The sequence below is a fragment of the Myxocyprinus asiaticus genome, chromosome 21 (assembly GCF_019703515.2).
Source record: "Myxocyprinus asiaticus isolate MX2 ecotype Aquarium Trade chromosome 21, UBuf_Myxa_2, whole genome shotgun sequence".
NCBI lineage: Eukaryota > Metazoa > Chordata > Actinopteri > Cypriniformes > Catostomidae > Myxocyprinus > Myxocyprinus asiaticus.
In genome coordinates this window covers 36,069,853-36,085,791 of record NC_059364.1, presented here as the reverse complement: position 1 = coordinate 36,085,791, position 15,939 = coordinate 36,069,853, and the positions used below count along the sequence as shown (strand labels likewise).

The window sequence follows — 15,939 nt, the reverse complement described above, 5'->3', positions numbered from 1 at the left end:
ATTCAAGGGAAGTGACAGGTTACACTGAGAAAGAAGCAAGCAACATCTTTACATTTGCTTCAAAGTGTAAGGCTGGAAAGGACTTTTTTTTATAACCTCATGGTGTAGGAGTTGACTTGAAACTGATCTCCAATTCTCTTCTCTTCTACATTCTAGATCAGAGGTGCTGCAGAGTTGAGATCCAGCCCTGTTACTGTCATTTTCAACAAAACACACAATACCTTGATTAGCTGATTCAAATGTGTTTGCTTAAAGTTTGCACGAAGCTTTGGGAGAAAGTAACCCTCCAGGATCAGGCTTCTGCACCTCTGCTCTAGATAACATTTGGAGTGAACACGCGCTCAGTGCTGAAGGTGGGCGTTTCCCGTCGGCGGAACTAACCAATCATGGAGCTCTGATTGATTGCCCGGCTGTCAACTGCTCCGCGGTCTGTGAATCACCAACTTCACTGCTGACCCGCAAAACCACCGAGGAAACTCCGGCATTACGCTGTGCCGCAAAGCGCTTGGATTTAATAAAGTAAAGTGCAAGACTGTACTGTAGTGTTCTGAGACTGTACAACCCACCTATTTGCATACCACTGGAATGGACTTTATTGTATAATTGTGCGTCTTTTTTCCCTGCGCGAAAATCTGTGGTTGCGGTGACTTGGAGCACGTCTTCTTTGATAGATTGGGTGTTGAACTTCGGAAATTACGAAAGGACAGTGAAATACAGAGAGATGATAGCTGAAAAAGAGAAGAAAAGGTAAGTTCACCAGGCCGTAAAGTATGTTCGTTGTGCTGTACTCTGTTGTATTGGCTACACTGTAAGCGGCCGTTCACACCGAATGCGTTTTTTGCGTCCGTACGCACTGTTTTTCCAATTGTTTTCTATGCAAATACACGCTGAACAGACGTTTTTGATAGTGGCGCCGCGTCTCGCTGTTTATTTTCAGCATCTCGCGCAGGAGCGACGCGTTTTTTAGACGCCTTGTCAAGTTAAAAAGAACTTCAACTGTTAATAACGCGTCTCGAGACACCAGCGTTCTGTTCCATTCGTTTTGCGCAAGAGCGCAAGTGCGCGCAGATCAAGATTTATTGAGCACAAGCAACAAGTGAATCGCTCTGTACAGACAGATTCTCCTGCGACATTTCAAGTTGATTAAGTTCATTCACAGCCTCGCTATTTGTTTAACTCTTTGTAATACAACGCTATAAGACTGACATTTTAAAAAAGAAAGACTAAATTTATTTTATTTGCCTTTATTTTATCATTGAGTTTGAGAATAAGCGGCATGAGCAGCCTAACTAAAGATTCTAATTACCTGTTTTTTTTTTTTGTTTTTTTTTTTTACTGAAATATCCGTAAATACATAATAATGTTTTTAAGTAGAATGTTATTAGAAATATTATTTTATTTAAACGAAAAAATATATAATAGTTATAATTGTCCTGCCGAATCTGAAAGGTATACTCTGGAGTTCATACATATGCATGCGAATTTCATAAGAATAGAATAGAATAGAATAGAATACTCATTTTGGCAGTATTTTCCATTCTATTCAGTGTGTGACTTCTATTATTATGCAAGTCATTATCTAACTTATTATTATTGTTATTATTATTATTAAGAGGCTATAACACTAAACAATTGTACTTAATAGTCTGATTTTTACTGAAAAGAGAAGCAGGATTCAATGACAAGTAAAACTCTTACTTATAAGGTAGCATTTTTATTATGAAATGAGCTTTCAAGAAATCACACACTGGGGCATAAATCTCCTGTAAATAAAAGAGCTTAAGCATATCTTTGAGTGCTACATGTCCCATTAATAAGTGTGTTTGTGTGTGTACGCGCGTGTGTGTGTCTCAGAGCGCCTTCAAGTCTGCCTAATCCTCCTGACAGTTCTTCCCTAACAAGCTCTCTGCTCTTTATCAGATGGATCACAGGGTGGCATAACATAAACAAACATTGCTACTAAACTCATACGCTACCTGGCCAAAAAAAAAAAAAAAAAAGTCACTGTTTGGATTTCAATAAGCAGATACTTAAGAGCCTATGATTGGATCATTATTGCAGTGATTAATATGTTTCAGATGGCAACAATTCTTTTTACCCTAACTGATGCAGTGTGTAGCTTCTCATTTCATAGACAACCTTGTCAGAAGACGTATTCCGTGGTCATGGAAAAGATGTTACTGTGTTTCAGAAGGGGCAAATTATTGGCCTGCATCAAGCAAAGAAAACAACTAAGGAGATTGCTGAAATCACTGGAATTGGGTTAAGAACGGTCCAACGCTTTATTAAAACCTGGAAGGTTAGTGGTGAACCGTCAGCTTCACGGAAGACGTGGTCGTAAAAAAATTTTGAATGATCGTGATGGGAGATCACTAAAACGCTTGAAGTCACATTGTAAAAAATCAACAGTAGAACTCACGGCTATGTTTAATAGTGAAAGTAAGAGCATTTCCACACACACAATGCGACGAGAATTTACAGGATTGAGACTAAACAGCTGTGTGACCACAAGAAAGCCATTTGTTAGTGAGGCTAATTGGGAAAAACGACTTCAATTTGCTAGGGAGCATAAAGATTGGACTGTGGAGCAATGGAAAAAAGTCATGTGATCTGTAGGGCTGCAACTAACGATTATTTTAGCGATTATTCGACTATTCAGCGATTATTGCAACTATTAATCATTAGCTCTTAACCAATTATTCAGCTTGTGCCCAACTTAAAAGGTTGTATTAAACGTGCTTACTAACAATACATAGGACAAAATCATCTTTTAAAAATATCTCTAAATGAATTAAAGGAAAATAAATACTTTTTATTAATTTTAATTCAGTAAAGAAATTCACTGCAAATGTGTTTGTCTTGTTTTCCATTTAAAACTGTCTAAAAATCCTTAAAACAAGATACATTTACTTGAAAAGCAACATATAAGATATTTAGACATGCTTTAAAAGAATGTATTTTAAATATAATGTATTTTTTCACTTGGTTATACTTCTGCGAGTGCAGTCAAGACAAAATATACTTCTATTCAAGATCTATTCTCTAAAAGCGAGTCTAAATATCTTATATGCAGCTTCTCAGGTGAATGCATCTTTTTTTAAAGGATTTTTAGATATTTTAGGTATTTATTTTATAAATATTTGTATTTTTAATATTATATTCAACATTATCAGATAAAACTTTTTTCTTCTGCAGTATAGCAGCTAAAGGAAATATTCGTTGTTTTAAAGGAGTTTTAGATATGTATATTGGAAAACAAGCCAAAACAAATCAAAAACATATTTTGTTGCAGTGTATAATGGGGAGAAGACTACCCTCTCTCACCTTTCTGTTCACTTCAATCCATTTTTAACTCACAGAAAAACAAACTCTCTCGTATTAATAAAGCTGTGTATTGCCAATTTTCTTCACGATGAGAAATGCACAGTAACACATATATTATGATTCAATAAGTCGCGAGCCATCATGTTATAATCTAGCTGCATTAAGCGTGCACGCTCGAGGGATGAGTGTCCCTGTGACAGAATGTGCATCAGCCAGGTGCAGTTTCAATCTCTCCCCCTTAGATCAGGACATACTGCGCTGACCTCACAGAGAAATGCCAGTTTCGGAGTTTGTAGTTTTTTACATGATCTGCTTCTGTTTTATTTGAACTTTAATAAAGCTATAACACATTTAGTATAATTGCATTTAAGATGTAACGCCGGGGTGTTTCCTTTAAAGTGCTCCGGCTCTGTTTATTCCACAACAAGAGTGCTTCTGTATTTACTTATTTGGTATTTCTGTATAATTACCTCATATTTTGCGATCTACAACATCTGAAGCTGTTTGGAAAGTTTAGAGTGCATCTGAACTGTGAGCTGTGTAATTCTTTGTCTCCTCAGTCAGGCGCGAGCTGCAGTGCTGCTCTCACGCGTCATCATTAGAGTTTAATGTGATCTCCTGTTACCTTAAATGAGATCAAACGACTATTTGACAACAAACATTTTTGTTGACAATTTTTTATTGTCGAAGTTGTCGATAATGTCGACTAATCGTTTTAGCCCTAGTGGTCTGATGAGTCCAGATTTACCCTATTCCAAAGCAATGGGCACATCAGGGTAAGAAGGGAAGCTCATGAAGTGATGCACCCGTCATGCATAGTGCCCAGTGTACAAGCGTCTGGAGGCAGTGTTATGATCTGGGGTTGCTTCAATTGGTCAGGTCTAGGCTCAGCAACGTTATACGGCAATAAAATGAAGTCAGCTGACAACCTGAATGCACTGAATGACCAGGTTATCCAATCAATGGATTTTTTCTTCACTGACGGCATGGGCATATTACAGGACGACAATTATTCATCAAGCTCAAATTGTGAATGAGTAGTTCAGGGAGCATGAGGAATCATTTTCACACATTAATTGCCCACCACAGAGTCCTGACCTTAACCCCATTGAAAGTCTTTGGGATGTGCTGGAGAAGACTTTACAGAGTGTTTTGACTCTCCCGTCATCAATACAAGATCTCGGCCAAAAATTAATGCAGCTCTGGACAGAAATAAATGTTGTGATGTTGCATAAGGTTGCTGAAACAATACCACGACGAATGAGCGCCTTAATCAAGGTAAAGGTGGTCCAACAAAATATTAGAGTATGCAACTTTTTTTGGGCCAGGCAGTGTATGTAGAGAATGTATTACTGGACTGTTTCAGAGGGGTCCTCAAAAACCAATGTTAGCTCTTCTGCTTGCCTCTGAGACTGTAAAACACATCAGCCCTCTTATACAACAACAAAGGGGTGTGTTTGAATATTTGTTTGTGCTTTCTACGCTGAATCCATATGTTTTGTCTGTTAACTGTAAATAGAATTGATATCAACTCATCATCTCAACCCTCAGGGTATATCTTGACATATTTGTATTCATGCATGTTGTAAAGATAGACAGAGTCCCCCATTCATGGCCCCTCGTACTGTATATATGCTGCCTATATGGATGAGATTGAATAGGTCATAATATGGTGAAGGAGAAATGTAATTATGTACTTTTTGCAACTACACCGCACAACAGAAATAAGCAAGCCTTTGATAAAGTCATTGTTATGGTAATCAAGGCTTTGACAAAGCAAGACGTTTTTATATCCTCTTCAATAGAAGTGAATTGATTGCTGAAGTTCAAGGTTACTTTCTGATGGTCAGTTTTTACTCGTCATTTGTTGTAGCTCTCCATTGCGTCACCCCTGAATTATCAGGCTTTTGCCTCTAGTTCATTCTGTGCTTGAGTTGGAGAGAGAGAGAAATGGCTCATTTATGGAGAGAAAGGCACTGCTTTGTGAGGAGCTCTGTTAACTCAATGCTCCAGTCCTTACACCCTCAGGCCGAGAGCTGACCATGAGCCTGCTGCAACTTGTGCACATTGTTTTGGTCCAAGCTTTGCCACTGAAGTGCTTTCCTAGCCAGATATTGGAGTTAAAACTTTTTGAACTCTTTAAGAATTCACACGTTAGAAGGAAGGCATATTGCCTGATAGATTTAGTATGGAGGTTTAAAAGAAAGAGAGGGGTGGTGGTGACCTTGCTGTTAACTCAATTACACTGTTACATAAGGCAAACTTTAAATTGCAAACTTTTAGAATGAAGATTTCACTAACAAAGTACACCACAATACAATTGTGATGATTTTACTAGCAATATAAAATTAAGCAACATTGTAAATATCACACTGATTTTAATATACTTTTTAAGTAAATTTAAATTAAGTTTCCTAAAGCCAGTCTCATTAAGCTAGTTTTGCGATCCTTCATTGTGTACTGAGGACTAAGCAACATGAGTTGGTATGTTCAATTAATTTCTTTTAATCAGTAATTGGCAGTTTCAGTGAATCGCTTCAGATCTCTGATTCAGCTCTGAACTGTTTGTGTCATCACTGAAAAATGTTCATGGAAGTACCCTTGTGCATTTTTAATGGTAGGATACCTATTGACCATTTTCATGTGAAGTCACACTATGACCGCGCCGCCATGTTTGTGACCATAATTCCATATTTCTTCATTGTGCTGTGGGATGCTGCAAAAGTCAGCAAATTTTTGTTTCTAATTATAAATCTTGAAAAGGTGATACTGCTGTTTAATTACCTGAGCCAAAATGTCATTTTTTTCAATAAAGGTTTATCTTTCAAGTGACACGGCTTCATTTCGCTAAAGTCAAGCAGTGACAAAAGGGGGAGAGCAGGGATAAAAACATGTGTGGGTCTTTGTTCATTTATTTAGACATGTCAGTTATCTGTACACGTATCAATTATATTTATAACATCATTGATTCGGATACAATTAAACTGGAAATGCACATAGGACGATGTTATTCATAACACCAGACTGTATAAAGGTATGCGATAATTGTAACATGTTGTAATAAATAAAAAAGCACTATGATGTGAATATATAGTGTATATTTAATGTGTATATACTAATATTAGTCAATAAACAACACATCATAAGATCTTGAAGCACAGACTGTATTCACACCGCCAGACTACAATGTAAACATATTATTCTTATTCACTAATATGTCTCGGTTGCTTTCTGTGTATTCTTCATGATTTAAAGCAGCTCTTACATTCATACAGACGGGATCATCGCAGACATTTTGTAATGTTGTGACCAAATCAGAGCAGAAAACAACACAAACATTTGTTACTTCTGAATGAGAGATGCTACGTTGATGTACCGGTAGGGGTGTGCACTCGCCGGTCACACGTCACACTCGGTGCCATATGGAGGTACAGTAAATCATGGATAAAATATATTTAAATGTCTGCGAAAGACAAATTTGGCAATATTTTTGCTGACCTCAGACCTGTATGCACCTTTCCTGGGAGTTGGCATGGATCAAAAGCATTTTTTAGTTTTTTCTTAATATCGTTTTATGGGTGTTTTTCCATTCACCACCACTGTTTCCTCCCGCTGATGGTCACAAATATGGCGACTGTGGGGGAAAAGTGGCATCACTGAAACAGGTCAATAGTATCTGTTAGTTTTCTTCTTTTTATTCTTCTTACTCTCCAATGGGAGACTATGGCAGCCTATAGAACCGCACATACAGTAGGTTATGAAATTTGGCACACTGATAGGGATGGGTATGAATATCCCCCATACAAAATTTGGGGTCTTTAGGACAAACTCTATAGCCCCACCAGCAGTTAGCCTAGAAACACATTTTTTTTTTTTGTCTAATTACTCTCCTCCTGATTAATCAAATGGTCCCCGCCAATTAAAGTGGCCGCCATCTTGAATTATGATGTTTATTTTTTCCGCTGCTATTCCTTGAAACTTCGGCCGTTTCGCCCAAACAGTTGGTCAAAATACCCTCCAGACTGAGCTGCACAGATGTGGCTTTACTGCATTTTGATTTTCACAATTGTTGAAAAGTTATGGCATCATAAATTTAACATGGTCAATGTTAAACATGAAGTGAGGCTGCATCTTGGCAACGCTTTGTGCTATCAAAACAAAACTTGGTATGCTTCATCAGGATCACGATCTGAGGGTACACACAAAGTTTGGTGACTGCTCCACCTATGGGTTAAGAAATTTCAATAATGGGTATTTTTGCCTGTAACTGTTGAACCGTATGTTCTAACATCATGAGGTTGTTGTCTATGAATTTTAAATCATAAGTATTTTAATGATAACAATTTTTCTATCATTGGCTGTATTTTCTTTAAAGTGATGTATCTTTTGAATGCTTTGTCGGATTTAAAAGAAAATTGGTTAGCATCATTGACATCATGTCCTGAGGGTACCATAGTGCAACCTATGGGTAAAAAGATTACCAAGATTTTTGTGTGCTGACTCCAGAGCCCTTCTACCAAGGGGAGGCTTCAAGGTTAGTTACAAAATGCATAACGCAACATGAACATTCTATGGGCGGTACACTGGTGAGGAGACAAGAGGCCATTTTTTTAAATGGATGTCTATAGAGGACATGCTTCAGTGTGCTGAATAAACCGCTTTTGTGAGGAAACAGCTCATCAGTTAATGAATTTACCGCCTGTCTGCTAGTTTTCAACATATTTTACACTAAACAATCCTTTTGAAATTAACTATATGTGGACTTTACTATGATAAAATTGCTGTTTTATAAGAGAAGACACAGACAATTTTGTGACAGGTAGGTGTAAGTTTATGGCTCTCTCTCCCATTCATTTGTATGGTATCTGCAAATGGTGAATTAAAGGAATAGTTCACCCAAAAATAAAATTTCTCATATCATTTACTCACCCTCATGCCTGAGCAGGGAGGACAATTTATAGTACAAATTGACTTAAATATTGATCTGTTTTTCACCTATACCTATCATATTGCTTCTGAAGACATTGATTTAACAGCTGGAGTCATATGGATAATTTTTATTCTGACTTATGTGATTTTTGGAGCTTCAAAATGTGGCACAATTCACTTGCATTGTATGGACCAAAAGAGCTGAGAAATTCTTCTAAAAATCTTCATCTGTGTTCTGCTGAAGAAAGAAAGTCATATGGGTGAGTAAATGATGAAAATTTTCATTTTTGGGTGAACTATTCCTTTAATGTTGTAACACGCAAGTTGTCCGTTACTCCCCTATGGTTAAAACGCAGAGGTTGTTATCTCGGTATAGAAGATCTCTGATGACTCTAACCTTAGCATATCTCTTTGCCATTTGTGAACCATGTCAACTGAGTAGTGCAGTGTGTAAAATTCAGGATTACAGTTCCGAAGGTCGTGGGTTTGATCCCCACCTAGGCAGATCTTACAGCTGAATTTCTATTGTACTGGAGGTTTTGTATTGTGCTTACTGAATAGTTGCAGGGATTATCCCTGATCATTTCTGCTAGCAGGTATTGTTATTGTTCTTCTTCCTTTTTCTCCCCAATGGGAGTTTAAGGCAGCACTATTAGGCGAACATAGGAAAATGATAATATCTGACCAGATATGGGGGGTCTAGCGCCACCACCAGAACTAAAAAATGATCTTTTCTTTTATTTCTAACAGAATTTGTCTAGAAACAAAATTATTACTTCCTCCTGTTAGTCTCCTCATGGATATTTTAATGCACCACTTACATAAGAACTCCACCTATTACAGTGGCCACCATGTTGGATTGTGACGTTTATTTATTGTTTTCACTACTCCAACAAAAAATGTCTCATATGATTCATTCCCCCAAATATCAAGCGGGGATGATTGATAAATGCGTAATGTCAATCATTTCAAAAGACTGCAAATCGACCGCAACACGAAATAGGTTTTATCCCACTCGTTCCCCCTCTTCACTCCGTCTGGCTGGTTCCTCAATTGAGGATGGTGCTTTTAAGTCCTTTGCAAAGGTAAACGGGCTGGGTTGGATTTGGAAAGTTGAAATTGTGAATCGAGTTAACTTAACACAGACCTGCCAACCTTGGGAAAATATTTAACATTAATAACATAAGCCTAACGTTATGTAATTTGCAAGCTAGCTTGCTTGTTCACCATGCATTTAAGTTGGCAAAGTAATGTTAAGTTATATGGTTTGTGTGCCGCAGAATGTTAAATGTGACTTTTCATAGTACCGTATTCATAATTATTATTGCAGCCAAACCCGTCACCATAATGAGAGGAGCAGATCATGGCAGGATGAAAACAAAAAGCAAGTGTATGTTACCTAGAAAGTTACTGGGCGGTGTGTGTGTGCCTTGCAGTTAAAATAAACATGACGACAGATGAAGAGGACACTGACAGGGAGAGAGAGAGAGCAGCAGACCTAAAAAGAAGTGAGTCCATGCCCCCTAGAAGTTCCTCACAAAGTATCAGGAGCAATGGCCGTGCCTCCGCCCATCAAAACTGCCAAATCATGCATTTTGCACATTGTACAATTACGATTTTGACGTTAGCTAATAAGGAGCTTCAGGTAATAATGAACAGTTGAAGTCAGAAGTAAAATACATTTAAATACATTTAAACTTAGTTTTTCACAATTCCTGACATTTAATCGTAGAAAACATTCCCTGTCTTAGGTCAGTTAGGATCACTACTTTATTTTAAGAATGTGAAATGTCAGAATAATAGTAGAGAGAATGATTTATTTCAGCTTTTATTTCTTTCATCCCATTCCCAGTGGGTCAGAAGTTTACATACACTTTGTTAGTATTTGGTAGTATTGCCTTTAAATTGTTTAACTTGGGTCAAATGCTTTGGGTAGCCTTCCACAAGCTTCTCACAATAAGTTGCTGGAATTTTGGCCCATTCCTCCAGACAGAACTGGTGTAACTGAGACAGGTTTGTAGGCCTCCTTGCTCGCACATGCTTTTTCAGTTCTGCCCACAAATTTTCTGTCGGATTGAGGTCAGGGCTTTTTGATGGACACTCCAATACCTTGACTTTGTTGTCCTTAAGCCATTTTGCCACAACTTTGGAGATATGCTTGGGGTCATTGTCCATTTGGAAGACCCATTTGTGACTGAGCTTTAATTTCCTGGCTGATGTCTTGAGCTGTTGCTTCAATATATCCACATCATTTTCCTTCCTCATGATGTCATCTATTTTGTGAAGTGCACCAGTCCCTCCTGCAGCAAACCACCCCCACAGCATGATGCTGCCACCCCCATGCTTCATGGTTGGGATGGTGTTCTTCGGCTTGCAAGCCTCACCCTTTTTCCTCCAAACATAATGATGGTCATTATGGCCAAACAGTTAAATTTTTGTTTCATTAGAAACAAAGGACATTTCTCCAAAAAGTAAGATATTTGTCCCCATGTACACTTGCAAACTGTAGTCTGGCTTTTTTTATGGTGGTCTTGGAGCAGTGGCTTCTTCCTTGCTGAGCAGCCTTTCAGGTTATGTCGATATATAGGACTCGTTTTACTGTGGATATAGATACTTGTCTACCTGTTTCCTCCAGCATCTTCACAAGGTCCTTTGCTGTTGTTCTGGGATTGATTTGCACTTTTCGTACAAAACTACGTTCATCTCTAGGAGACAGAACTTGTCTCCTTCCTGAGTGGTATGATGGCTGCATGGTCCCATGGTGTTTATACTTGCGTACTATTGTTTGTACAGATGAACGTGGTACCTTCAGGTGTCTGAAAATTGCTCCCAATGATGAACCAGGTTTGTGGAGGTCCACAATATTTTTCCTGAGGTCTTGGCTGATTTCTTTTGATTTTCCCCATGATGTCAAGCAAAGAGGCACTGAGTTTGAAGGTAGGTCTTAAAATACATCCACAGGTACACCTCCAATTCAGTACACCTCCTATCATAAGCTAATTGCCTAAAGGCTTGATATAATTTTCTGGAATTTTCCAAGCTGCTTAAAGGCACAGTTAACTTGGTGTATGCAAACTTCTGACCCACTGGAATTGTGATATAGTCAATTAAAAATGAAACAATCAGTTTGTAAACAATTGTTGGAATAATGACTTGTGTCATGCACAAAGTAGACATCTTAAACAACTTGCCAAAACTATAGTTTGCTAATATTAAATCTGTGGAGTGGTTAAAAAAGGAGTTTTAATGACTTTGTAATGACAACCCAAGTGTATGTAAACGTCTGATTTCAACTGTAGCTAAACCTCTAGTTACAAAGGCCTGCATTCCTAGATATAGAAAAAGAAAAAACAAAACCCGAAAGAACCAAGAAAGAGTTATTTCTTGGTTCTTTCGGGTTTTGTTTTTTCTTTATCTAGGAATGTAGGCCTTTGTAACTAGAGGTTTAAGTGGAAAAACCAGCTTAAGCTGGTAGCTGTGTTTTGGAACATGGTAGCTGGTTTAAGATGGTTATAAGCTGGTCGAAGCTGGTCATTAGCTGGTCCAAGCTGGTCATGAGCTGGTCCAAGCTGGTCATAAGTTGGTCAACCAGCTACCATCTTCCAAAAACCAGCTTGACTAGCTTGTGATGGTATGACAAGCTGGTAGCTGGTCCAATCTGGTCTCCCAGCTTGGACCAGCTCGTGACCAGCTTGGACCAGCTCATGACCAGCTTAAACCAGCTACCATGTTCCAAAACACAGCTACCAGCTTAAGCTGGTTTTTCCACCAGGGAAGAGAAAAAAGGATCTGACAAAACCTGAAAAGATACTTCAGTTCCTCACCAACCCACTCTTTCTGAAGAGAGCCATACCTATTTTTGACATCAGCAACCAAATACTTCAAAAAGAGGAGCCATGCATATATATCCTGCTTACAACATTGGAGCTGCAACTGCAAAAGGTATTGCTATCATTCTGTAAGCCTGAGCATGTGATCACTATGATTAATGAAATTGGTAGAGGTATCAAGCCAACCAGCACAAGGGAAAATCAGCTACCTGATGAGGAACTCTCAATTGGCCATGACACCCAAACCTTTATCCAAAGCCAGGGTAACCTAGAGCTATGTTAACCTAGATGTCTATTTTAAAACATGGTCAAAGTTAAAAAACAAACGACTCTCTCTTCCTAAATGTAAATTATTTATATTATATATTTATTAAATATGTCTTTCATTAAAAGAGTTATTCTCAAGAATATATGATTGTATTGTTTTCTTCATAGCTGATTTATATGTTGAATAACTTGATATGGAGGTGAGTGGGGAAATGACCATGTGCAAAGCGAAGTAGTGCGAAAGCATGTGAACTAAGCTTTACACAATTGTGGTACTCAAAATATTTTCCTAAGATTGGCAGATCTGCAATACAAAGTTGATTGGAGTCACCGCTGCACTTGGCTGTTCTGACTGTTAGTTTGGTATGTCCCTTTTGGTGGCTGTCAAACCTGTGGCCATGTGGTGTGGTGGATAGTGTGCAGAAATGTGAAGCAGAAAGGTACAGGTTCGATCTTGGCCTGGGGCTAACTGGTGTTGATTTTCTCACCAATATTGTATATATGTAGGTAAATATTGTTGTCTATTGTATTGTATTATATCGGTGCATACCGATATATTTAAATTAATATAAGACCTTGTCTTTATTTAACCCATTTCATCCCAAATTATTCCCAGCTGAGTGGGTACATGTATTTTACTCCTTGGATAGCTCAATGAAACAAACTGTATGCCTTTTTTTATTTAATTTTTGTAAGGTTTGTGAAAGTATGAGATTCTTGTCACAGTTGTAACCAGTGGGAAATTATGGTGAAAAAGGAAACAATAACACAGGAATAATTGCACATTTATTTTTAATTTTACTTGTTCTTTGTAACAATACTTCATGCTTTAAACATTTTAAATCTACTTGGCAATAATGGCTGCTTGGTTTCTGTTAATAAAAGTCTTTTAAGCCAGTTCAGATCAAATACATAAATATATTGAATATTTTCATCAAAAGGCTGAAAGATATTGTGACATACTTTCTTTTTATGTAAACTGCCCAGTCCTAGTTCACAGAATGCAGTCTTTTCCTTTTTGTATCATTTGGAGGTATCAAGGATGGGCATTTAAGTAGATTTGGATTGATGTGGGCAGTTAAAGCCTTTGTTTTCACAGGACTTTAGTGGAAAATTTCAAAGAGCCTCCCTGCTGTAGAACTTGTCTAAACAGAAATGTGCAGTTTATTGTGACAGGATCTCTAGAGAGGACCTGAATGGAGATTTCACAGTCCCCACCCTCAGCTAACGGCATGGGTGCGAGGCTCTGCTCTCAGTCTGGGAGCTTATTTTCTCTTTTTCTTGTTTTCTCCATTTTACTCCAGTCTCTCTGCTTGCCTCCTACTCCTATTCTACTGTATCTCTCTCCCATCTCATCTGTCTTAAGGTATACAGGTCTTTACCAGTATTTTTCCACTCTTTACCTCCCCCAGACCACTGTATCCTGACACTTCCTGTTCACCAACCCCCTTCTTCCTCCATCCCCAGCATACTTCACTGTGACATCAATTTCTAATACTCCATCAAAATCAAAATCATTTAACTACGTCATCTTGACTATCACGGTACACTTGCCCCTGATTTCCTATAATTGCACAGAATTCCTAAAAATTATTTCTATGTGTAAACATCACTGTGGCACTAGGTAGAAGAAGTGGACTTTGCTTTCCCATTTAAAATGATATATTTATATAGGGCTTTTTTTTTTTTTCATTTAAACAGCACTGCAATACCATAATCAAACACACCAAATCAACAGCCAAGCATGACAAAACAAAAACTTAAATAGAACAAATTATCAAGGTCAATTTACAGATGTTTAGCCACAGAAGTTACTGAATGTCATCTAGTGCAATGAATATGAAAATGTGAGTTCTGTGAAGCTTTCTTTTAAATAGAAATCTGAATTGGGGCCGCACGGTTTGGTGAAAAACCATATTGCGATTATGATATGATAAACACTGAACTGATACTACTGTTACTGGATATCATGGCTAAAAGAACCAAGGCATAAAATCACATTGAACAGCAGATCTGAAACAATGCTTGCAAACAATGCTTTTTGTCTCCATATTAAGTCATATTTTGCCCACACTCTACTGCCAGTAAACACAGTTACTCTTTAAGGGGCAGTTCACATTGAACGCTGTTTGCGTCCGTTTGGGTTGTTTTTCAGTTGTTTTCCTATGTAAACATGCACTAGATGGACATTTTTGTGTTCACATTGTACCTTGACAAAAAAGTCTCTTATTAATCTACTTTAGTTGTGATGGTCACAATCCACTTTTCATTTAGATGTTTATCTGACGGATGGTTATTTTAATTAAGTCCTACTCTAAATTATCCTAATTCATTGTGTAGCAAGCAAGGGTCTCTCTCTTTCCTCACTTTTCATTTGCATATCTAAAAACATATATGTCCCCTTATATGAAGTCCTTTATGTGCTTGAACAACTGAATGATGTAAGTTAAGACTATATATACAGTTGTATTGTTGAAATGGGTTGCAATATGTCCATCCTTGTGCTTGACGTAGACACTGTTTCTGTGATCTGTCCTATACTGATTGAGAGGGCTGTGCTTGCGCTTGTTGTTTGGCTGTGTTCGAGAACATGCTGTTCCAGAGGATCAGAGATTAGCCCAGGCTGCATTGTTTTCTGTTTGTGTTTAGAAAGATGCCAAATTGACAGGAAAACAGATTGTAAGCAAGCAAGGTGAGGAGCGGGGGCCATGTTGCTTCATTGTCACTTGGGCTGTGGTGTTTCTCTTTAGAATGAATGGTCAGCCATGGGAAGTCTTAAATCCTGCTGTACCTCTCAAGACTGAACCTAACCTCTCTGCTGTTACTTTACAGATTAACAAATTGAGTCCATTTTTGACTTGTATAGGTGGCAGAATATTTGCTTTACATATTGCTTATATGTTTAGAACACATTCTGGGCTCATTTATGCGTATTGAATAGAAAAAAGTAAGAAATAAAATAATATTTTTGAAGTCCAAGCTGCTCTTTTCCAGTCAACGAAAATCATATACAGTGACCAGTGGCTATCAAGCTCCAAAAAGGACCTAAATGTAGCCCAGATGACTCACGGACTATATCCAAAGCTTTTTTGAAGATATCTTAGCTGTGTGTGAGGAACAGACCGAAACTTAAACACTTAAAATCTTTCTCTCCGCCATAGCTCGCAAATAGTATTTCGAGATTTCGAAAATAAAAAAAAGTTTGAATTTGTTTTGGGGGAAGCCTGGACATACAACACAATAAATCAAGCCCCCAACCATACATACATTGTGTAATAAGATTTTTTTTCTACCAGTGGCGCAATTTCAAGCTTTTGCGAGTCGCAGTCAGCAGGGGGTAATAACCACAGCTCCAGCTGTACAGGCAATGCGCAGCTGTACAGACAACAAACCAACAGCTGTTCAAAGACAGCTGGTCAGAGAAGAGTGCAGGGGTCCCAAGATGCATTTTTCAAAGTTTCAAACTACATTTAACTTGACACAGTGGCATTTATGGCTATAAATATTTCAAAACCAGTGGAACGCGAAGCAACCAAGTGAGATGCAAACAGATGAAGAACAGCCCTTAGATCTATCTCTGGACAGGTTG

General features: G+C 38.0%; 1 protein-coding gene across 2 annotated transcripts in view; it reads left to right on the top strand.

The window, feature by feature from the left end:
- The first annotated feature begins 339 nt into the window (after positions 1-339).
- The window catches only part of LOC127412170 (endothelial PAS domain-containing protein 1-like), a 106,511-nt gene continuing 90,911 nt past the window's right edge, over positions 340-15,939 (top strand). Inside the window, exon 1 of one of the 2 annotated variants that reach the window (XM_051648321.1) lies at positions 340-747. In XM_051648321.1, coding sequence (XP_051504281.1) covers positions 722-747 — 26 coding nt within the window. In that variant the 5' untranslated portion in view covers positions 340-721. Of the gene's footprint in view, positions 748-2,175; positions 2,300-15,939 lie in introns of those variants that run through there. The other variant, XM_051648323.1, reaches the window with a different exon arrangement.